This window comes from Carcharhinus amblyrhynchos, chromosome 34 (genome assembly GCF_965287045.1).
Source record: "Carcharhinus amblyrhynchos chromosome 34, sCarAmb.v2.hapA, whole genome shotgun sequence".
NCBI lineage: Eukaryota > Metazoa > Chordata > Chondrichthyes > Carcharhiniformes > Carcharhinidae > Carcharhinus > Carcharhinus amblyrhynchos.
The window spans coordinates 3,792,123-3,818,317 of NC_137357.1; the positions used below are offsets into that span (position 1 = coordinate 3,792,123).

General features: G+C 48.4%; 1 protein-coding gene across 3 annotated transcripts in view; it reads right to left on the reverse strand.

Moving 5' to 3' along the window:
- LOC145361288 (zinc finger MIZ domain-containing protein 1-like) overlaps positions 1-26,195 on the reverse strand; it is a 133,582-nt gene that overhangs the window by 103,127 nt on the left and 4,260 nt on the right. For 2 of the 3 annotated variants that reach the window (XM_080216933.1, XM_080216932.1), the window contains exons 2-3: positions 25,105-25,218; positions 20,485-20,590 (exon numbers count right to left, since the gene is read on the reverse strand). In XM_080216933.1, coding sequence (XP_080073059.1) covers positions 20,485-20,590; positions 25,105-25,218 — 220 coding nt within the window. Of the gene's footprint in view, positions 1-4,747; positions 5,037-20,484; positions 20,591-25,104; positions 25,219-26,195 lie in introns of those variants that run through there. The other variant, XM_080216934.1, reaches the window with a different exon arrangement.

The window sequence follows — 26,195 nt, forward strand, 5'->3', positions numbered from 1 at the left end:
CTCCACTTCCCACTGCCTCGGTAAAAGCAGCCAGCATAATGAAGGAGCCAACACATCCCGGACATTCTCTCTTCCACCTTTTTCCACTAGGAAAACGATTCAAAAGTCTGAGGACATGTACCAACTGACTCAAGAACAGCTCCTTCCTGCTTTTGAATGGACCTACTTTGCATGAAGTTGATCTTTCTTTAAACGCTATCTATGACTATACCACTACATTCTACACTCACTCCTTTCCTTCTCCCCTATGTACTCTATGAATGGTATGCTTTGTATAGCGTGCAATTTTTCACTGTCTCCCAAAACATCTGACAACAATAAATCAAACAATACTTTTCACTGTATCCCAGTACATGTGACAATAATAAATCAAACAATACTTTTCACTGTATCCCAATACATGTGACAATAATAAATCAAACAATACTTTTCACTGTATCCCAATACATGTGACAATAATAAATCAAACAATACTTTTCACTGCATCCCAATACGTGACAATAATAAATCAAACAATACTTTTCACTGTATCCCAGTACATGTGACAATAATAAATCAAACAATACTTTTCACTGTATCCCAATACATGTGACAATAATAAATCAAACAATACTTTTCACTGTATCCCAGTACATGTGACAATAATAAATCAAAGTTCAATTCCCAATTACAATTGAGAGCAGCAGGTACATGGGGAACACCACCTACACCTATATGGGGCGGCATGGTGGCACAGTGGTTCGCACTGCTGCCTCACAGCACCAGGGACCCAGGTTTGATTCCCGGCTTGGGTCACTGTGGGGCATCTGCATGCTCTCCCTGTGTCTGCGTGGGTTTCTTCCCAGTCTGAAAGACGTGCTTGTTAATGCATTTGACCTGAACAGGCACCGGAATGCAGCGACACAGGGACTTACAGTGTAACTTCATTGCAGTGTTAATGTAGGCCTTGAGACTAATAAATAAACTTTAACTTTTACAAGTTCCCCTCCGACTCACTCACCATCCTGACATGGAAATATATCGGCCGTTCCTTCACTGTCACTGGGTCAAAATCCTGGAATTTCCTCCCTAACGGCATTCTGGGTCAACCCACAGCACGTGGACTGCAGCGATTCAAGATGGCAGCTCACCAACACCTTCTCAGGGGGCAACTCGGGATAGGCAATAAATGCTGGCCAGCCAGCAACACCCGTGTCCCACGAATGAATAAAAAAAACTTGAGTGGACAAGATAGCAATCTTCCTTTGAGACTTAACCGACCATTAACCACACGGACGCATGCCAACCATCCTGTCCATTCACTCCTCCCGCATTGTGCAGCAGATAGATTAGATTTGGACAGCTGTTTTACATTAATGTAACCAACTAAAATACAGGTAAGTGTTTTTAATTGCGCTTTTTCTTTTATTCAGCTCCTAAATTCAGACAGCTACGCAGAAAGATTGGATCCGTTTTTCTTGGAATCACAGAATCCCTACAGTGCAGAAGGAGGCCATTCGGCCTATCGCATCTACGCCGACCACAATCCCATCCAGACCCAACCCACGCAACCTCAAGTATTTTGAGTAATTGCCCTGACACTAAGGGCAATTTAGCATGGCCAATCCACCTAACCTGCACATCTTTGGACACTAAGGGGCAATTTAGCATGGCCAATCCACCTAACCTGCACATCTTTGGAGTGTGGGGGAAAACCGGAGAACCCGGAGGAAACCCATGCAGACACGGGGAGAATGTGCAGACTCCACACAGACAGTGACCCAACCCGGGAATTGAAGTCAGGGTCCTGGTGCTGTGAGGCAGCCGTGCTAACCACTGTGCCACAGGCTTGAATCGCTGTAGTCCATGTGCTGTGGGCTGACCCTCAGTGCCATTGGGGAGGGAGTCCCAGGATTTTGACCCAGCGACAGTAAAGGAACAGAGAAGAAAGGGGAATTGAGAGGAGATTTGATTGAGGTGATCAAAATTGCGAGGGGGGGTGTCTGGGACAGAATAAAGGGGAGGGGTGGTTAAAAACAGGGGGGCACGGACAAGTTGGACCAAAAGGCCTGTGTTATGCTGTAAACCTTTACAACTCTATGTATCCACTCCTTTAAAAACCTTTCAGAAGTTAGAAGTGCTCGAATAGGTCACCTGAACAGCCATCTTTTTTCAAGAGAAAAGGCAGCCGGCCTGTCAATCCTTTCTTAACATGCAAACCCACACATTTCTGGGACCATCCTTATAAAGCTTCCCTCTCCAGTTGCCTCTGTATCCTTTCTGTAATCTGGTGACTGCAACAGAGTGCTATCTAACAAGACTCAAAACTACACTGATCAATGCGTGATATTTCTCCCAACGAGGGAAGGCTCAGTCTGTTGCTTCTATCCAACTTTGTAATCATTGAATCCCTAAAGTGCAGAAGGAGACCATTCAGCCCATCAAGCCTGCACCAACCTCAATCCATTTAGTGCCTATCCTCCAACACTAAGAGTCAATTTAGCATGTCCAATCCACCTAACCTGCACATCTTTGGACACTAAGGCATAATTTAGCAAGGCCAATCTACCTTACCTGTACATATTTAGGCACTAAGGGACAATTTAGCATGGCCAATCCACCTTACCTGACGAGGGACTGGAGCTCCAACTGCCAGGGTGGGTGAGGGTGGTTTATCAGATACACTACCCCCACACCGCACCCCCGCCCCCCACAATCCCCGCCAACCCTGGTCAAGAGGTTATTGCAGAAGGTCAGGGGACATGGAGTTGGGGGTAGGGTGTTAGCGTGGATAGAGGATTGGTTGTCAAATAGGAGGCAGAGAGTGGGGGTCAATGGGTGCTATTCGGATTGGCGGATGGTGACTAGTGGAGTGCCCCAGGGGTCGGTGCTGGGGCCTCAGCTATTTACCATTTATATAGATGATCTGGAGGAGGGAACCGAGTGCAGGGTGTCGAAATTTGCTGATGACACCAAGATTGGGGGAAAGGCAAATTGTGCGGAGGGTGTGGAGAGTCTGCAGAAGGATCTAGATAGGCTGGGCGAATGGGCCAGGAAATGGCAAATGGAATTTAATGTTGGCAAGTGTGAGGTGGTCCACTTTGGTAGGAAGAATGGTAGGAAGGACTATTACTTACGTGGCGAAAAACTGCAGCAGGCGACGGTGCAGAGGGACCTCGGGGTCCTTGTGCATGAGTCGCAAAAACCCAGCTTGCAGGTGCAGCAGGTGGTCAGGAAGGCGAATGGGATGTTGGCCTTCATAGCAAGGGGGATTGAATATAAAAGTAGGGAGGTCTTGCTGCAGCTGTATAGGGCATTGGTGAGGCCGCAGCTGGAGTACTGTGTGCAGTTTTGGGCACCGCACCTGCGCAAGGATATTTTGGCCCTGGAGGGAGTGCAGAGGAGGTTTACTAGGCTGATACCGGAGTTGAGGGGATTGAGCTATGAGGAGAGGCTGAATAAACTAGGCTTGTACTCGTTAGAGTTTAGAAGAATGAGGGGAGATCTCATTGAGACGTATAAGATGATGAATGGGATGGATAGGATAGAGGTGGAGAGACTCTTCCCGCTCAAAAAAGACAGTAGGACTAGGGGGCACAGCCTCAAGATAAAGGGGAGGCGGTTTAGAACGGAGTTGAGGAGGAACTTCTTCACTCAAAGGGTGGTGAATCTCTGGAATTCTCTGCCCGTTGAAGTGGTGGAGGCTGCCTCGCTAAATATTTTTAAGAAGCAGGTTGATGGGTTCTTGATAAGAGAGGGGATTAAGGGTTATGGGGAGAGGGCGGGAAAGTGGAACTGAGCCACGACAGATCAGCCATGATCGTACTGAATGGCGGGGCAGGCTCGAAGGGCTAGATGGCCTACTCCTGCTCCTATTTCTTATGTTCTTATGTTCATACCAGAACCCCTCCGAAACAAACATTTCAAATCATTCTGCGAGAGACAGCGTCTTCGTTCGAGGTGGCACCTCGGGTTCACACACGTCACACCCTTGCCCCAACCCCATCCCCTCAATCCAGGGAGTATGGTGATTTACCGGGGAAACCACTTCCTTTGGGAGAAAGCTTAAAAATCTGACACGGCCCCAGAGAGCCGTCTGAGGGACACACACACACACACACACACTCACATACACACACACTCACACACTCTCTTATAACTGTCTCACATCTCTCTCACACATACACATTCTCTCTCACACACATGCGCTCATGCACACACACGCACACACTCACACACACACATATAGACACGCACACACTCACACTACACAAACTCATATAGACACACTCACACACACACATATAGACACGCACACACACACACACACTACACAAACACACACACACTACACAAACTCATATAGACACACACACACACTACACAAACTCATATAGACACACACACACTCACACATAGAGACACACACTACACAAACTCATATAGACACACACATCGACACACACACACTCACACATAGAGACACACACTACACAAACTCATATAGACACACACACTCACAGAGACACACACAGACAGACACTCCACACTCATGTCAACAAGAGCCTCTCCATTCCTGTGGCTCTTACACTCCAGATTTTGATATTGTTCCTGCCTTGGAGTGAGTGTTCGCAGCACTACCAGCAGCAACACCCCCCCCCCACCCCCTGCCGAGTACCGCACGCTCTTTACCACCACCACCCCCCCTCCCCCCAGCTCTGCCCTACATGACAGCCCCTCACATTTGTAGCTGGGAGCTATAACTCACCCAGCGACGACCAGGTCCTCTCTCTGTCTGTGTGTGTGTTTCTCTCTCTCTCTGTGTCTCTGTCTGAATCTCCTGTGCCTTCGGGACGGCCTCTCGTGCTCCGCGCTCAGCCGGGGACAGAGTCTTGCCTCCGCATCTCCATCTTCGTTTTCCCCCCAACACACACCCACCTCCCCCCCCACCCCCAACTCCGAGCCGCAAGGCTGCAAACACAAAGACCACCGGGGTAGACGCCGTTCCTGGGGGGGGGGGAGGGGGGCTCTCCAGTGCAGCCTGTTCAGTCAAACTGTGTGTGTGTGTGTATGTGTCTGTGTCTGTGTGTGTGTGTGTGTGTCTCCCTAGCTTATTACACAATACATATTAATGATTCATTATCCAACCTCCCCCCCCACCTCCCTTTCACTGCTAGACAAAAGTAGCAGAGTGCAGATTTGACCAGCTGATCGCTTAGGGAAAGGCAGTGTATGTGAGTGTATGTATGTATATGTGTGTGTCTATATGTGTGTGTGTGTGTATGCGCGCGCAAGAGATTTATTTTTTTAAAAACCCTTCACTTCGACCCTCGCTGGCCCCGCGTGCGCCAACCTGGCGGAGGGCACAAGCCTTCTCCCCCTCACGCCGACCTTGACTGACCTTACCCTCCCCCGGGCACTCGATGCGCACTCGCAGTGCGACGGGCGTCCTGATAAAAAGAAAAAGGCAACCTGAGTCCAAGCTTGCCCTAGCCCGGTGCTCTCCTTGTCTGTTTTTCCAACGATCCACTGCTTGCTTTCGCTCTCTCTCTCTCTCTCCTTTACAATCTCCCCCTCCCCACTCTCCCCCCCACCACCACCAATGCATTGCCTCAGACAATCTGAGGACAGGACTGGGCTGGTTCATTGTTCAGAGTCTGGGCAGGGGAGGCCACTTTTGACACCATGAGAAGCCCTGGAGGAGAGCCAAAGGATTCTCCGACATTCTGTCTTTCCAAGAAGGCACACTCGATTAATTGCTTGGCACTGACAGCACCACACCACCCCCTCCCAATGCCACACACACACACTCACTCTCACTCACACACAGTCTCTCTCTCTCTCTCTCACACACACACACACACACACACACACACACACACATTATACACTCACACACACTCTCTCTCACACACATACACACACTCAGATTCTCTCTCTCACATACACACACATTCACTCTCTCTCTCTCTCACATACACACACACTCACTCTCTCTCACACACATACACACACGCACACATACACACACGCACACACCCACTCTCTCTCTCACGCACACACCCACTCTCTCTCACACGCACACACCCACTCTCTCTCACACGCACACACTCACTCTCTCTCACACGCACACACTCACTCTCTCTCACACGCACACACTCACTCTCTCTCACACGCACACACTCACTCTCTCTCACACGCACACACTCACTCTCTCTCACACGCACACACTCACTCTCTCTCACACGCACACACTCACTCTCTCTCACACGCACACACTCACTCTCTCTCACACGCACACACTCACTCTCACACGCACACACTCACTCTCTCTCACACGCACACACTCACTCTCTCTCACACGCACACACTCACTCTCTCTCACACGCACACACTCACTCTCTCTCACACGCACACACTCACTCTCTCTCACACGCACACACTCACTCTCTCTCACACGCACACACTCACTCTCTCTCACACGCACACACTCACTCTCTCTCACACGCACACACTCACTCTCTCTCACACGCACACACTCACTCTCTCTCACACGCACACACTCACTCTCTCTCACACGCACACACTCACTCTCTCTCACACGCACACACTCACTCTCTCTCACACGCACACACTCACTCTCTCTCACACGCACACACACACTCTCTCTCACACGCACACACACACTCTCTCTCACACGCACACACACACTCTCTCTCACACGCACACACACACTCGCTCTCTCACGCACACACACACTCACCCTCTCTCTCACGCACACACACTCACCCTCTCTCTCACACACACACACTCACCCTCTCTCTCACACACACACATTCACCCTCTCTCTCACACACACACATTCACCCTCTCTCACACACACACACATTCACCCTCTCTCTCACACACACACACTCACCCTCTCTCTCACACACACACATACTCACCCTCCCTCACAACACACACATACTCACCCTCCCTCACAAACACACACATACTCACCCTCCCTCACACACACACACATTCACCCTCTCTCTCACACACACACACTCACCCTCTCTCTCACACACACACATACTCACCCTCCCTCACAACACACACATACTCACCCTCCCTCACACACACACACACTCTCACCCTCCCTCACACACACACACTCTCACCCTCCCTCACACACACACACTCTCACCCTCCCTCACACACACACACTCTCACCCTCCCTCACACACACACACTCTCACCCTCCCTCACACACACACACTCTCACCCTCCCTCACACACACACACTCTCACCCTCCCTCACACACACACACTCTCACCCTCCCTCACACACACACACTCTCACCCTCCCTCACACACACACACTCTCACCCTCCCTCACACACACACACTCTCACCCTCCCTCACACACACACTCTCACCCTCCCTCACACACACACACTCTCACCCTCTCTCTCACACACACACACACACTCTCACCCTCCCTCACACACACACACACTCACCCTCTCTCACACACACACACTCACTCTCTCTCACACACACACTCACTCTCACACACACTCACCCACCCCCACTCTCTCACCCACCCCCACTCTCTCTCACACACCCCCCCACTCTCTCTCACACACCCCCCCACTCTCTCTCACACTCACACACCCCCACTTTCTCACCCACCCCCACTTTCTCACACACCCCCACTCTCTCTCACACTCACACAGCCCCACTCTCTCTCACACTCACACAGCCCCACTCTCTCTCACACTCACACAGCCCCACTCTCTCTCACACTCACACAGCCCCACTCTCTCACACACACCCACTCTCTCACACACACCCACTCTCTCACACACACCCACTCTCTCACACACACCCACTCTCTCACACACACCCACTCTCTCACACACACCCACTCTCTCACACACACCCACTCTCTCACACACACACCACTCTCTCACACACACACCACTCTCTCACACACACCCTCACAACTCTCTCATCCACAGTTGGTAGGTGGATTGGCCATGCTAAATTGCCCCTTAGCGTCAGGGGAATGAACAGAGTAATGAGGTTACAGGAATCAGGCTCAGAAAGGATTGTTGTCAGTGCAGGCTCAATGGGTTGAATGGCCTCCTTCTGCATTGTAGGGATTCTAGGATGAGGGAATTTTAGAACCAAGATGGGGGGAATATCTTCAGCCAGAAGGTTTGGTGAATCTGTGGAACGCATTCACAGGGGAGGCCAGGTCATTGAGTGTATTTAAGGCAGAGATAGATCGGTTTTTGATTGGCAAGAGGGTCAAAGGTTATGGGGAAAAGGCAGGAGAATGGAGTTGAGAAACTTTTCAGCCATGATTGAATGGTGAAGTGGACCTGATGGGCTGAATGGTCTAATTCTGCTCCTAACCTCATGGTGTGATGATTTTTACTCCAAGATGAGCATGGAGAAGCTGGGTTGTTCTCCTTGGAGCGACAGCACTTGAGGGGAGATTTGATCAAGGTGTATGAGATTATGACAGGTTTAGGGCAATGAAAAGCTAAAAGTTCAAAGTTTATTTATTAGTGTCTCAAGTAGGCTTACATTAACACTGCAATGAAGTTACTGTGAAAATCCCCTACTTGCCACACTCTGGCGCCTGTTTGCACTGTTTCGAGCTGTGGGAGAAAACTGGAACAACCGGAGGTTGTGAACGTGCAAACTCCGCACAGACAGTGACCCGAGCCGGGAATCGAACCTGGGTCACTCCCAAAGGGGATTGGGTGGGACTTGAGGGATATGGGAATAGAATGAGGGAGAATGGGACTAATTGGAGTGCCCTACAGCTACAGAGTTAGCATGGATGCGATGGACTGAACAGCCTTCTTCTGTGCAAGAAACTACAAAGGGTCCTGAACGAAGCCCAATCTATCATGCAAACCAACCTCCCATCCACTGACCCTGTCTACACTTCCTGGGGCCTCGGAAAGCAGCCAGCATATTCGCTTACCCACGCACCCCACATATTCCCTCTTCAAAGATAACAGTCTAAGGACATGTACCAACCACCTCAAGAACAGGTTCTTCCCTGCTGCTATTTTGAATCAATCTACCTTATATTAAGTTGATCTTTCTCTACACCCTAGCTATAACTGTAACAGTACATTCTGCACCCTCTCCTTTCCTTCTCCCCTGTGTATTCCATGAACGGTATGCTTCGTCTTTATAATCGCACAAGAAACAATACTTTCCACTGTATCCCAGTGATCAAGATGAATGACGGAACAGGCTCGAAGGGCCAAATGGCCTCCTCCTGCTCCTATTTTCTATATTTCTATTACTCTAACCGCCCTCCCTCATGAAAAGACCCCAGTGAATCTGCAATGCATTGTACACTCTTTCCTTGGCCAACTAGGGTTCTGGAGTGGGATTCCAATCAATGCTATTCCAGCTGGCGCCAACTTACTGAGCCACAAGGCCTCCTCTGGACTCAGGTCACGGACTGGTCACGCACCAGGCAGGGTTGGTGAATGAAACCTGAAGGAGAGGCATCAGTCTGTGCCAAGATAACCCTATCTCCAAAGCCCAAGGTCTCAGCCCAGGGCCAGATCCCTCTCAGTAGTGGATACGTTGGAGCACCAGCCGTCACACTGCTTTTTTTTCCTTTCTAATCAATGACGGGACACTCACAGGAATTGCCAAACTGTGGCCTTGGGCAGACTTCGAGCGTCAGTACGGGCCTGACTGAGGGGAAAGGTTACCCAGCAAGCTGCAAGCAGAGAGCGAAATAGCTCACTCTGCTCTCCCCATGTGTGAGAGACATGGACTGCGCACAAGAAACCCAAACACTGGGATGACCTTGGGAGGTTTCTGAAAGCAGGAGAAAATGCCAGACACTCTGACGTTCTCCTGAGCTGGCATGTCATAGAGTCTTATAGCACTGAGGGAGGCCCTTCAGCCCATCATATCTGTACTACCCATCAAACATCAATTCCTTTTCCCTTATGTAGTCTATGATTGGTATGCTATGTATTGGTACACAAGGAATAATACTTTTCACTGTATCCCAATAAATGTGACAATAATAAATCAAATAATACTTTTCACTGTATCCCAGTGTATGTGATAATAATAAATTAAATCACGTTGATCTTTCTCTACAACCTAGCTATGACTGCAATACTCCATTCTGCACCTATGTTATACATTCAGCACAGTGGCACAGTGGTTAGCACTGCGGCCTCACAGTGCCAAGGACCTGGGTTCAATTCCTGGCTTGGTTCACTGTCTGCACAGAGTTTGCAATTCTCCCCATGTCTGCGTGGGTTTCCTCCCACATTCCAAAGATGTGTAGGTTAGGTGGACCACTAAATTGCCCGTTAATATCCTGGGATGGTTAGGTTAGGGGGATTAGTGGGATAAATACATGGGGTTATGCGGATGGGGCCGAGGTGGGATTGAGGTTGGTGCAGGCTCTATGCGTTGAATGGCCTCATTCTGTACTGTAGGGATTCCATGATTCTAATCCCATTTTCCCTACACTTGGTCCATAGCCTTGTGTGCTACAGCATTCCAAGTGCTTATCTAAATGTTGTGAGAGTTCCCACCTTAACCACACCCCCCCCACCCCCATTCAGGCAGAGAGTCCCAGAATCCCCACACACTCGGGTGAAAACTTTTTCCCCCAAATCCTCCTCAATCTCCTGCCCCTTCCCTTAAATCTCTGCTCCCTGGTTACTGCCCCCTCTACTAAGGGGGAAACATTTCTTCCTATCCACTATCGATGTCCTTCATCATTCTGCACTCCTTGATCGGGCCCCCCATCAGGCTTCCCTGTTCTAAGGAAAACACTTCACCTGATGAAGGGCAGTGCTCCAGAAGCTAGTAGCTTGTGCTACCAAATAAATCTGTTGGACTTTAACCTGGTGTTATGAGACTTCTTATTGGGCTTACCCCAGTCCAATGCCGGCATCTCCACATCTAAGGAAAACAACTCCAGCCAAACAGCCTCTCTTCATAGCTGGAACACTCCAGCCCAGGCAGCATCCTGGCGAATCACCTCTGCACTCCCTCCAGCGCAATCACATCCTTTCTAGAATGTTGCGTCCAGAACTGCACACAGTACTCCAGCTGTGGCCTCACCAGCATTCTATACAGCTCCGCCACAGAATCCACAGTGCAGAAGGTAGCCACACCATCATGTGCTGTTTACCACACCATCATTTTCCAGGTCATTACTGATTCTACCCTCACGTTCACCTCGAGATCATTAATGCAAACAGCAAGGGGCCCAGCACCGAACCCTGCGCGACACCACTGGACATGGGTTTCCAGTCGTAAAAACAACCTTCGACCATCACCCCCTGCCATGAAGCCAAATTTGGATCCAATTGCTTCGTCCCGAACATCCACCCCATATTCATGGCATCCCAACAGTGCAGAAGGAGGCCATTCAGCCCATGAAGTCTGCACTAACTACAATCCAACCCAGGCCTTGTTCCCATAGCCCCATACATTTACCATGGCTAATTCATTTTCACCTGCACATTTTTGGGCACGAAGAGGCAATTTGTCATGGCCAATCCACCTAAACTGCACATCTTTGGATTCTAAGGAGCAATTTAGCATGGCCAATCCACCTAACCTGCACATCTTTGGATTCTAAGGAGCAATTTAGCATGGCCAATCTACCTAACCTGCACATCTTTGGAATTAAGGGACAATTTAGCATTACCAATCCACCTAACCAGCACATCTTTGGACACTAAGGGGCAATTTAACATGGTCAATCCACCTAATCTGCACATCTTTGGAAACTAAGGGGCAATTTAACATGGCCAATCCACCTAACCTACACATCTCTGGACACGAAGGAGCAATTTAGCATGGCCAATCCACTTAACCAGCATGTCTTTAGAGTGTGGGAAGAAACCGGATCACCCAGAGGAAACCCATGCAGACACGGAGAGAACATGCAGACTCCACTTAGACAGTGACCTGGGGCTGAAATCGAACCCAGGTCCCTGGTGCTGTGAGGCGGCAGTGCTAACCACTGTGCCACTGTTTTGAGAAGGTCACAACTGAGTTGGGGTGGTCATGTGGGCAAGAGAGAGGGGGAAGCTTGTTTACCAGTCTTTGATAGAGAACATGGGTCTGGAATGCACTCTCAGGTTAGGCTAAGGAAGTGCTACATGGATACTCTTGAAGGCTTCGCTTAGGAGTTTGAGTCTAGGGAGAGGCTTACATAGGATTGGCAAGCAAATTTGAAGAATGGTGTGGCCCCCCTCCCAGGCTAACCCAGAGGCAGATAGAAAATGTGTGAAGATTAAAACCCAAGCCAGTGACTCCCTCAACAACTCAATCCTCTGCGCTGACCTGCTCTTCTTGCACCAGAACCATCGGACACAGTTCAGCCTTGGTAGTCGCCCAGGTGCCCACCAGAATGCCAGCAAGCAATCTAGATGATGAATGTGGTCATTGGTACCTCAGAAGGTCAAGTGGAATTGGACAGGTTGGTTGGTAGGGTAGTTTTGCACTGAACAGCCAATAGAAACTAGAAGTAGGAGGACGCCATTCAGCCCTTGAAGTCTGCTCCGTCATTCATTTTGATCATGGCTGATCATCAAATTCAATATCCTGATCCCCCCCCCTTGCCTCCATATCCCTATAGCCCCAAGCTATATCTAATGTCTTCTTGAAATCACACAATGTTTTGGCCTTAACTACTTCCTGTGGAAGAGAATTCCACACATTCACCAACCTCTGGGTGAAGAAATTTCGCCTTTATGGCTAACACGAGGGGACATAGCTTTAAATTAAGGGGTGATAATTATAGGACGGATGTCAGAGGTAGGTTCTTTACTCAGAGGGCAGTAAGGGCGTGGACTGCCCTGCCTGCAGCAGTTGTGGACTCGCCAACTTTAAGGGCGTTCAAATGGTTATTGGATAGGCATATGGATAACATTGGAATAGTTTAGGTTAGAGGGTCATTAGATTCATTCCACTGGTCGGCGCAACATCGAGGGCCGAAGGGCCTGTATTGCGCTGTAATGTTCTATGTTCACCTCAGTCCAGAAGGTTTATTATTATTATTTTTATTAGTGTCACAAGTAGGCTTACTGTGAAAATCCCCTAGTTGCCACACTCAGGCGCCTATACGGGTACACCAAGGGAGAATCTAGCACCTAACCAACACGGCTTTCAGATTGTGGGAGAAAACCGGAGCACCCGGAGGAAACGCACATAGACAAAGGGAGAATGTGCAAACTCCACACAGACAGTGACCCAAGCCGGGAATTGAACCTGGGTGCTATGCGTGTAATGCTACATTCTGCACTCTCTCGTTTCCTTCTCTGTGAACGGTATGCTTTGTCTATGTAGCATGTAAGAAACAATGCTTTTCACTGTATCCCAATATGTGACAATAATAAATCAAACAATACTTTTCACTGTATCCCAATACATGTGACAATAATAAATCAAACAATACTTTTCACTGTATCCCAGTACACGTGACAATAATAAATCAAACAATACTTTTCACTGTATCCCAGTACACGTGACAATAATAAATCAAACAATACTTTTCACTGTATCCCAATACAGGTGACAATAATAAATCAAACAATACTTTTCACTGTATCCCAATACAGGTGACAATAATAAATCAAACAATACTTTTCACTGTATCCCAATACGTGACAATAATAAATCAAACAATACTTTTCACTGTATCCCAGTACACGTGACAATAATAAATCAAACAATACTTTTCACTGTATCCCAATACATGTGACAATAATAAATCAAACAATACTTTTCACTGTATCCCAGTACACGTGACAATAATAAATCAAACAATACTTTTCACTGTATCCCAATACAGGTGACAATAATAAATCAAACAATACTTTTCACTGTATCCCAATACAGGTGACAATAATAAATCAAACAATACTTTTCACTGTATCCCAATACACGTGACAATAATAAATCAAACAATACTTTTCACTGTATTCCAGAGAGGGGAGAGCAGAGAGGTTTAGGGAGGGGATTGCAGAGTTTTGGGGCAAGGCAGCTGAAGATATGGCCACGAATGGTTTAAAATTGGGAGTGTCGCAGCAGAGCAGAATGAGAGGGGCATAATGGCCTCAGAGTGTTCTGGGGGCTGGAGATTATACAGATAGGGAGAGGGGCAATTTGAACATTTAAAATTGAGACACTGCTGTACCAGGACCCAATGTAGTTTAAGCTTAACTTAAAATGATTTTATTAGTGTCACAAGTGGGCTTACATTAACACTGCAACGAAGTTGCTTTGAGAATCCCCTGGTCGCCACACTCCGGCACCTGTTCAGGTACGCTGAAGGAGAATTTGGCACCTAACCAGCACATCTTTCAGACTGTGGGAGGAAACTAGAGCACCTGGAGGAAACCCACGCAGACACAGGGAGAATATGCAGACTCCACACAGACAGTGACGCAGGCCGGGTATCGAACCTGGGTCCCTGGCGCTGTGAGGCAGCAGTGCGAACCCACTGTGCCTGCTCTATAAAACATGGGTCAGCAAGCAAAAGTTGGGGGGGGGAGGGGGGATGTAATAGGTGAATGCATGGCCTTCAATGAGAGGCATGGCGGCGGTGGGGGGGGGAGTTAATTTTTTTATTCATTCGTGGGACATGGGCGTTGCTGGTTGGCTAGCATTTATTGCCCATCCCTAGCCGCCTTCTTGAATCGCACTCCATGTGCTGTGGGTTGGCCCACAGTGCCATTAGGGAGGGAATTCCAGGATTTTGACCCAGCGACAGTGAAGGAACGGCCAATACATTTCCAGATCAGGATGCTGAGTGGCTCAGAGGGGAACTTGCAAGTGGTGCATTAAGGTTAGAGTTAGGGTATCTGTTGCCCTTGTCCTTCTAAATGGAAGTGGTCATGGGTTTGGAAGGTGCTGTCTAAGGATGAGTTGCTGCAGTGCATCTTGTAGATGGTACACACTGCTGCTAATGAGCGTCGGTGGTGGAGGGAGTGAATGTTTGTGGATGGGGTGCCGAGCTCGATAAGGGTTGTTAGAGCACAAAATGACAAGTTAAAGATGAGGGAACGCTTTTCTTTTCCCGATGGGGACCAGTAGCATGGGCACACATACCCTCCAAGCCTGGGAGGGGAAGGGGAAATAACAGCAATGTCACACTGTTTGCACAACGATCTCTCACTGCAGACTGTCCGGAAGGATGCCAGTTGGCTGGGAGCCATCCTTGAAAGGAAGGAGACAATTAAAGGGGAAGGGAGTCTGAGACAAGGCGTCAATTCTGAAGGTCGTTTAAGACACCCAAAAGGCCACCTTGACAAATTCATGACCACTGACTGGCTGGAAGGGGGCCAGGCAAGTGAGACAGGCCCAGTCAAAATGAAGGGCTTCAACACAAACATTGCAACGCCCAAGCCCAGTTAACCGGCACTGCTCAACAACTGGACCTAAGCAATCAAATGAGACAAATAGCTTTATAAACAGGAAAAGAAAAGCCATTAGACTGACCCCTTTTCACTGTAAACCCCACCCAACAGAAACACACTATGTACAAAAGAGACAGCATTGTCTGCATGTGTGGCATGCTGTGCGTTAGTGACCAAGTGCAGAAGAATGGAAGTGAATTTCAAAGCAATCTAATTGCCCAGACTGTTGTTCGGACCCGAGCTTCCAGCTTCCTAGACTGCCCCATCATTAGAAATCGCCAATTTTATTTCTCGCTCACCCCAACTCATATGGCTGTGCACAGTGTCATCAATGTGTCATGATGGCACAGTGGTTAGCAGTGCTGCCTTACAGCGCCACGGACCCGGATTCAATTCCCGGCCGTGGGTCACTGCCTATGTGGGGTCTGCAGGTTCTGTCCATGTCTGTGTGAGTTTTCACCGGGTGCTCCAGTTTCTTCCCACAGTCCAAAAGACGTGCAGGTTAGGTAGACTGGCTATGCTAACCTGTCCTCTAATGTCAGGGGGATTAGCTAGGGTAAATGAATAGGGTTATGGGGATATGGCCTGGGTGGGATTGGTGCAGACTTGATGGGCCGAATAGTTTCTTTCTTCACTTCAGGACCTCTATGATTGTCTTGCTCAAATCTAGCCTGCCGTGCCATAATACTGGAATACAGGATTAGAGACTCTGTGTGTGTCACTGTATAACATTGGGATACCGTATTAGACTGTGTGTCACAATATAACACTGGGATACAGTATTAGAGAGTGTGTGTGTGTCACTGCATAACACTGGGATACAGTATTAGAGATTGTGTGTGTGTCACTGTATAACTTTGGGATACAGTATTAGAGAGAGTGTGTGTGGCTGTATAACACTGGCATACAGTATTAGAGACTGTGTGTGTCACTGTATAACACTGGCATACAGTATTAGACAGTGTGTGTGTGTCACTGTATAACACTGGGATACAGCATTAGAGAGTGTGTGTGTCACTGTATAACACTCAGATACAGTATAAGAGAGTGTGTGTCACTGTATGACACTGGGATACAGTATTAAAGAGAGTGTGTGTGGCTGTATAACACTGGCATACAGTATTAGAGACTGTGTGCCACTGTATAACACTCGGATACAGTATTAGAGAGTGTGTGTCACTGTATAACACTGGGATACAGTATAAGAACATAAGAAATAGGAGCAGGAGTAGGCCATCTAGCCCTTCGAGCCTGCCCCGCCATTCAATAAGATCATGGCTGATCTGTCGCGGCTCAGTTCCACATTCCCGCCCTCTCCCCATAACCCTTAATCCCCTCGCTTATCAAAATCCCATCAACCCGCGTCTTAAAAATATTTAGCGAGGCAACCTCCACCACCTCAACGGGCAGAGAATTCCAGAGATTCACCACCCTTTGAGTGAAGAAGTTCCTCCTCAACTCCGTTCTAAACCGCGCCCCCTTTATCTTGAGGCTGTGCCCCCTAGTCCTACTGTCCTTTCTGAGCGGGAAGAGTCTCTCCACCTCTATCCTATCCATCCCATTCATCATCTTATATGTCTCAATGAGATCTCCCCTCATTCTTCTAAACTCTAACGAGTACAAGCCTAGTTTATTCAGCCTCTCCTCATAGCTCAACCCCCTCAACTCCGGTATCAGCCTAGTAAACCTCCTCTGCACTCCCTCCAAGGCCAAAATATCCTTGCGTAAGTACGGTGACCAAAACTGTACACAGTACTCCAGCTGCATATTAGAGTGAGTGTCACTGTATAACACTGGGATACAGTATTAGAGTGTGTGTTACTGTATAATACTGGGATTCAATATTAGAGAGAGTGTGTGTCACTGTATAACACTGGGATACAGTATTAGAAAGTGTGTATGCCATTATATAACACTGGGATACAGTATTACAACGTGTATCACTGTATAACACTGGGATACAGGATTAGAGAGTGTGTGTCACTGTATAACACTTGGATACAGTATTAGAGAGTGTGTCACTGTATAACACTAGGATACAGTATTAGAGACGGTGTCACTGTTTTACAGTGGGGTAGAGTATTAGAGAGAGAGTGTGTCGCTGTATAACACTGGGATACAGTATTAGAGCATGTGTCACTATATAACACTGGGATATAGTTTTAGAGAGTCCGTGTGTCACTGTTTTACACTGGGTTACAGTATTAGAGAGAGTCTGTGTCACTGTATAACATTGGGATACAGTATTAGATAAAGTGTCACTATATGACACTGGAATAGTATCAGAGAGAGTGTGTGTCACTGTATAATACTGTATCCCAATGTTAGAGTGTGTGTGTGTCACTGTATAGCACTGGGATACAGTATTAGAGAGAGTGAATGTCACCGTATAACACTGGGATACAGTATTAGAAAGTGTGTCACTATGTAACGCCAGAACAGTATTCGAGAGAGTGTGTGTCACTGTAACACTGGGATACGGTATTAGAGACTGTTTGTGTGTCACTGTATAATACGGGGATACAGTATTAGAGAGAGTGTGTGTCACTGTATAATATGGGGATACAGTATTAGAGAGTGTGTGTCACTGGAGACACTGGGATATAGTGTTAGAGACTGTGTGTGTGCCACTGTATAACACTGGGGTACAATATTAGAGAGAGTGTGTCACAGTATAACACTGGGATACAGTATTAGAGAGCGTGTGTGTCACTGTATAACACTGGGATACAGTATTAGAGACTGTATGTATGTCACTGTGTAACACTGGGATACAGTATTAGAGAGAGTGTGTGTCACTGTATAACACTGGGATACAGTATTAGAGAGAATGTGTGTCACTGTATAACACTGGGATATAGTATTAGAGAGAGTGTGTCACTGTAAAACACTGGGATACAGTATTAGAGAGAGTGTGTGTCACTGTATAACACTGGGATATAGTATTAGAGAGAGTGTGTCACTGTATAACACTGGGATATAGTATTGGAGAGAGCGTATCACTGTATAACACTGGGGTATAGTATTAGAGAGAGTGTGTGTCACTGTATAACACTGGGATACAGTATTAGAGAGAGCGTGTGTCACTGTGTAACACTGGAATACAGTATTAGAGAGAGCGTGTCACTGTATAACACTGGGATACAGTATTAGAGAGAGCGTGTGTCACTGTATAACACTGGGATACAGTATAAGAGAGAGCGTGTGTCACTGTATAACACTGGGATACAGTATTAGAGAGAGCGTGTCACTGTGTAACACTGGGATTCAGTATTAGAGAGAGCGTGTGTCACTGTATAACACTGGGATACAGTATTAGAGAGAGCGTGTGTCACTGTATTACACTGGGATAGTATTAGAGAGAGCGTGTGTCACTGTATAACACTGGGATATAGTATTAGAGAGAGTGTGTCACTGTAAAACACTGGGATACAATATTAGAGAGAGTGTGTGTCACTGTATAACACTGGGATATAGTATTAGAGAGAGTGTGTCACTGTATAACACTGGGATACAGTATTAGAGAGAGTGTGTCACTGTATAACACTGGGATACAGTATTAGAGAGAGTGTGTCACTGTATAACACTGGGATACAGTATTAGAGAGAGTGTGTCACTGTATAACACTGGGATACAGTATTAGAGAGAGTGTGTGTCACTGTATAACACTGGGATATAGTATTAGAGAGAGTGTGTCACTGTAAAACACTGGGATACAGTATTAGAGAGAGTGTGTGTCACTGTATAACACTGGGATATAGTATTAGAGAGAGTGTGTCACTGTATAACACTGGGATACAGTATTAGAGAGAGTGTGTCACTGTATAACACTGGGATATAGTATTGGAGAGAGCGTATCACTGTATAACACTAGGGTACAGTATTGGAGAGAGCGTGTCACTGTGTAACACTGGGATTCAGTATTAGAGAGAGTGTCTGTCACTGTATAACACTGGGATACAGTATTAGAGAGTGTGTGTCACTGTATAACACTGGGATACAGTATTAGAGAGTGTCTGTCACTGTATAACACTGGGATATAGTATTGGAGAGAGTGTGACACTGTGTAACGTGTGCGTATTACTTTGTTGTAGCTCATGCAAAATCAGAGGAATTCCTGAAATAACAATCCGTGGAAATAGGCCATTCTGCCGTTGATGCCTATTCTGGCTTGTTAAATTAATTTTCCAACTATCATCAGTACTTTAAGTGACCAACTCTGAAATGATGATATAATTGTCTCCAATCCGCATTGGAACTCCCGACAAATACGTAAGGAAGTCTTTACTCGCTTTACCTCTCATTCTTTTCCCATTTCCCTGTCAAATCTCCCCCACTGGAAACAGTTTATCCTGACTATCTCCAGCAAACAGCCTGCTCAAGAACAATCTTCTCAAACATGTCCTGCCACCTGAAAAGTTTTGCGTACACCCAGGTCCTCTTGTGCTTTCCCCTCTTGAACATTGTACCATCTAGTTCAGAACGTGGGACAGCACAGTGGTTAGCACTGCTGCGTCACAGCACTAGGGACCCGGGTTCAATTCTGGCCTTGGGGTCACTGCCTGTGCGGAGTCTGCATGTTCTCCCCGTGTCTGCACGGGTTTCCTCTGGACACTCCGCTTTTCTTCCACAATCCAAAGATATGCGGGTTAGGTGGATTGGCCATGATAAATCGCCCTTAGTGTCAGGGGGATTAGCCCCCCCCCCCCCCGCCCCCCCCGGCCCCCCCCGCCCCCCCCCCCCCGCCCCCCCCTCCCGCCCCCCTCCCACCCCCCCTCCACCCACCACCCACCCCCCACCCACAAACCCACCCAGCCCCCCCAACCCCCCGCCCCCCCCCAGCCTGAGGTTCGTACGATCTCTCCCAAGGCCGATGGAGAACACCGATCTCAGAGCCTCGCCCACTCCCGGAATCAGTGTGGTCGTAAAATCCAACCCAATGTGTTCAACAGCATTACTAAGATATCTCAAGCCAACGAGAGACAGGGCCTGATTCAACATTCATTCTTATCTCTGCTACATTCACAAAGTCAGCTCTGGGCTTTGATGGCGTTTGGGCTGAGGAGTTGCCCCTTACCTGCTGATTTTGGGGTAAACTTTTCCCTGTGGGCAGCGCAAACAGCCAATAACCGGTAACCGAGGTCCAAATCAAACCCTTGCTGGGTGGATACACGGCTCACCACCTGGAACAGAGAGAAGCAGAACAGATTAACACCTGACCAGAAACTCAGCTGGACCCAGCCATATAAATACTGTGGCCACCAGAGCAGGTCAGAGGCTGGGAATCCTGCGGAGTATAACTCACCTCCTGACTTCCCCGAATGTCTGTCCAACTCACAAGGCACAAGTCAGGAGTGTGACCATAGAACGGGTGGCACGGTGGCACAGTGGTTAGCATTGCTGCCTCACAGCGCCAGGGACCCGGGTTCGATTCCTGGCTTGAGTCACTGTCTGTGTGGAGTCTGCATGTTCTCATGGGTCTCCATGGGTTTCCTCCAGGGGCTGCGGTTTCCTCCCACACTCCAAAGATGTGCAGGTTAGGTGGATTGGCCATGCTAAATTGCCCCTTAGTGTCCAAAGATGTGTGAAATAGGAGGGTGCTAAATTGCCCCTTAGTGTCTAGGTTAGGAGGATGAGTGGGATGTGTGGGGTTACGGGGATAGGGCCTGAGTAAGATGCTCTGTCGGAGAGTCAATGCAGACTCAATGAACTGAATGACCTCCTTCTGCACTTGAGGGACTCTGAGATTCTGTGTAGGAAGTGGAGCAATCCCTCTGTTACTGCTGTTAGGATGCGAGTGCTGTCTGTTATAAGTGCCGTATTTTTAAATCTACCTCTGCGCACTTAGCTTATTAACACTGGATCTTCCATTGGAGCTCGGGATGGAGAGCAGGTAGGCTAGCGAGGAACATGCAGTAACACAGCAGGATGTCTTGTCTGGCCAACAGATCAGATCCATAATTCGAGGTTTCATGTATCATCAGAATTGACATTTTGTGGTTTGGATCTGGAGCTGTGAAAATTCGTGGGGGTGGGGGGGTGCGCAGAGGGAGATTGCAATCAGAAAGGGCACAGAGGCAGTAACCCGGAGATACCGATCGCAAAGACAGAGGCTTTTCACTTGTCAGTCCAGTCAAGCCCTTGCCCCAGTGAGACATATGTTGCGGGCAGGTTAATTAGGAGATTTTCACGGTTAGAATTTAGACTGTGATTCACTCTGTGACCTTTTGAATGAGTCAACATTCTGAAACTCAGTCTGCCTCCTTTCATGATTCCCTATGCTGAGAGAGCTCCCACGTCACCAGCTGAAGCATGGTAGCTACGCCTCAGGGTGTCCCTGGCTAATGTTCTACCCATTAACTGCCTATTGGCACACACACGTCCACTGTACAGGAGGAAGCTTGTTCACAGAAGGTTGTAAAGGTAACCCCAGTAACTGGGACAGCATGGTGGCACAGTGGTTTGCACTGCTACCTCCTAGTGTCAGGCATCCGGGTTCAATTCCTCACTTGGGTCACTGTCTGTACAGAGTTTGCACATTTTCCCCATGTCTGCATACATTTCCTCCGGGTGCTCCGGTTTCCTCCCAGTGTCCGAAAGACTTGCTGGTTAAATGGATTGGCCATGCTAAATTGTCCCTTGGTGTCCAAAGAAGTGCAGGGTAGGGGGGATTGGCCATGCTAAATTGCCCCTTAGTGTCCAAAGATGTGCAGGTTAGGTGGATTATAGAACATAGAACATTACAGCGCAGAACAGGCCCTTCGGCCCACGATGTTGCGCCGACCAGTTAAAAAACAATGACCCTCTAACCTAAACCAATCCCTTTTCGTCCATAAACCTATCCACGGATCTCTTAAACGCCCCCAAACTGGGAGCATTTACAACCGCAGCAGGCAGGGCATTCCAATCCCTCACCACCCTCTGGGTAAAGAACCTACCCCTGACATCCGTCCTATAACTACCCCCCCTTAATTTAAAGCCATGCCCCCTCGTGCTAGCTTTCTCCATCCGAGGAAAAAGGCTATCACTGTCCACCCTATCTAAACCTCTAATCATCTTATATGTTTATATGATTTATATGTTTATATGATTGGCCGTGCTAAATTGCCCCTTAGTGTCCAAAGATCTGCAGGTTAGGTGGATTGGCCATGCTAAATTGCCCCTTAGTGTCCAAAGGGTCTGCATGTTCTCCCCGTGTCTATGTGGGTTTCCTCCGGGGGCCCCGGTTTCCTCTCTCAGTCTGAAAGGTGTGCTGGTTAGGTGCTAAATTCTCCCCTAGTGTAATCTGAACAGGTGCCAGAGTGGGGTGACAAGGAGATTTTCACACTAACTTCATTGCAGTGTTAATGTAAGCCTACTTGTGACATTAATAAGTAAACCTTCAGCACAGAAACTAGTCACCGACCGTCCATCAGAAAAAGACCCACTGATGCCAACCGTTTGCTTCCTGTCTGCTAACCAACTTTCTACCCATCAAAAATATTAGCCAGGACATGGGGGCAAACTAACTCTGGCTTCCTTCAGTATCTGTTAGGGAGACGAGATTGGGTAGAACGCCTTCTGGCAGTGCCAGCCTCAAGTTTTGTGCTGAGCACTCTGAAGCGGGCGTGGAATGGATAAATCTGTGACTGGCAGTGCCCACCACCATGCCTGCAGAGGGCATTGGGGAGGGGAGAACTTAGGTGCCCTCTGGCTAGCCCTACCAACCAACCCTGCCTGAGGAGGGTGGAGGTGCCTGGCACACAGCCAAGGAAAGAAGTTGGCTGGGTGACAATTCCAGATTGTTAAGTAAACCCCAGCTCGGCTAACAGGTTGGCAAACTCCAACCTTTCCAAGATTGCTGGGGGAACTCCAAGCTGAGCGACTTTAGCTCTTTAAATGTCGGTCGTAACCTGGCTTCTGGTTGGCATTGATATTTACCTCAGCTGTAGACGCTTAACGCTGCTAATCAACCACCCCCCCCACCATTTACCTCACTGAAAACAGCCGGTCCAACACAAAGTACAAAGAACAGTCCAGCATAAGAGAGGCCCTTCAGCCTCTCCAAGCCCGTGCCAATCATGGTGCCCGAACTAAACTAAAACAAAAATCTTCTGTCCTTACTCGGTCCGTATCCCTTCATTCGCTCCCTATTCATGTACCCATCCAGATGTCTCTCAAATATTGCTAATGTACCTGCTTCCACCACCTCCTCTGGCAGCACATTCCAGGCACCTAACCTGCACATCTTTGGAAACTACGGGGTAACTTAGCATGGCCAATCTACTGAATCTGCACATCTTTGGACACTAAGTGGCAACTTAGCATGGCCAATCCACCTAACCTGCACATCTTTAGACATTAAGGGGCAATTTAGCATAGCTAAATTGTTCATGATCAGATTGTAAGTCTTTCCTGCACAGTGATGGGAGGTGGGAAGAGTGGAAAGGAATCCTGTCATCCATGTGATAGAAAGCACATTGGAGCCTCTGCCATCGCTGTCCATATCTCCAGACTACAACATCTGAGAAATGACACAGTAACTCAGAATTCGAGTGACCTATAATACACCAGCACTAAACACCACTCTTCAAACTCTTTAATCGTCTATCAAAGTGTTCAGAAAATAGCTACAAAGATTAATCGGAGACAATATTGTAGCGCTCCTGTAAATGAGGCAAGCTTTCAGACAAGGCTTGTAACTTCAGGTACATTTTGGTCTCGTTCAGACCCAGCCCTGTTTGTGTGCGAGACAGCAGCAGAGATAGGACCAGGTGTCCACGTGGAAGCTGGTCACAGGTCACTGGGAAGCCGGGCCCATGTCACAGGTCACTGGGAAGCCGGGCCCAGGTCACAGGTCACTGGGAAGCCGGGCCCATGTCACAGGTCACTGGGAAGCCGGGCCCAGGTCACAGGTCACTGGGAAGCCGGGCCCAGGTCACAGGTCACTGGGAAGCCGGGCCCAGGTCACAGGTCACTGGGAAGCCGGGCCCAGGTCACAGGTCACTGGGAAGCCGGGCCCAGGTCACAGGTCACTGGGAAGCCGGGCCCAGGTCACAGGTCACTGGGAAGCCGGGCCCAGGTCACAGGTCACTGGGAAGCCGGGCCCAGGTCACAGGTCACTGGGAAGCCGGGCCCAGGTCACAGGTCACTGGGAAGCCGGGCCCAGGTCACAGGTCACTGGGAAGCCGGGCCCAGGTCACAGGTCACTGGGAAGCCGGGCCCAGGTCACAGGTCACTGGGAAGCCGGGCCCAGGTCACAGGTCACTGGGAAGGTTGTTTAAGTCACAGGGAAGGTGAGACCCAGGTCACAAGGAAGCTAAGCTCAGGTCAGAGGTTATTGGGAAGATAGGCCCTGGGTGTATGTCTGTGGGATGGTGTTTTGACTTGGAACAACAGAGGTAGCTAGCTGTTAAATGATTATATTATGTCATGTTTAAGTCTTGTAATTGGTAGAAATTATGCTCATTCTTTTTGTTATATTCTAACTATGTTCTTAAATAAATTTGGTTTGGTAAAAATTCCCTCGTGGGTCACGTGAATCATATAACATTTTATGCTCAACAATGCGAAACTCAGGGTGCAGGCTAACTTCATAGAACACATCACAGTTTCCAGCCTGGGGTTTAACACGTGACAATGACCAGAACCTTGTGACTCAAGAGGCGACTGACACAGACATCCGTTCCAAGCTGAGCGATAAGTAGATTGTACATACCGTCAAACATCCCATGAGACTCTGTTCGAAGGCTCTCTGAAAGGCCCGAGGATCCTCACACCAGTCTAGGAGCTCTTGCGCTGCAGTCTGGAAGCTGCCTGGGCTCTGGAGGTGCTGGTGGAAGAGGAGAAAGAGATCAGTTCACAACACAAATGGGAGGAAATAATTGTAGGTACGAAAAGAAGCACATGAAACAGGACTCCCACTTGGGATGGGAATCGGTGACTGCTAAATCTCTGCGACGTGGCTAGTTTCTCAATACAATCAGTTCAAAAAACTCGACATTGCAGAACGAAGCCATGTCTGGTTTTTTTTCCTGTTTTATTCTTGAAAGAGGAGCAAGGTCTCCACCATTTTGAGGCACCGCCCCCCCCCTCCCGGCTGCCCCACCCCCACCCCCCGCCGCCACCCCCGCGCACCCCCCCCCCACCCCCGTGCACCCCCCCACCCCACCCCCCACCCCTTCCACAGCCCCCCACCCCTTCCACACCCCCCCCACCCCCTCCACGCCCCCCCCCCCATCCCCTTGGTCAAAGAGGCAGGTTCCGAGGACCGAGTTGCGGGGATGGAAAGGGGGTGGTGTTCAGGAGGCCAGGGTTAAGAGGAGCACAGAGATCTCAGAGGGTCATGGGGTCTGGAGGAGATACAGAGGGATGAGACCAGGGAGGGAGTTGAAAGCAAGGATGAGAGCTTTTGAGTCGAGACAGATTATGATGCATAAAGAGTACACAGACTGTAATATCGTATTGCAGGGCCAGCAATACTGTTGCCAAGGGTTGTTTTTGAATTTTACCCAATCCGTTTAAACTTGACATTTGAATAACAGCAGCCTATTAGAATTAAATTTGATGTTTTGGTAACCAGAGAACCAGTCCTATTGTGGGAATGCTGATACGTCATTGGAGACAGCACTCAGTTTCAGAGAGAAAGACAGCAACTGCTCTTTCTCTCTCTCTCTCTGCCCCGGCAAATAGCTTTTAGCTCAAAGCCCCATCTGTATAGAAAAGGAACCAAAATGGAGATGGAGATTCCAGACAGAAGAGAAGAGACAAGGCCTTTATAGCGAGGGGGATAGATTATAAAAGGAGGGA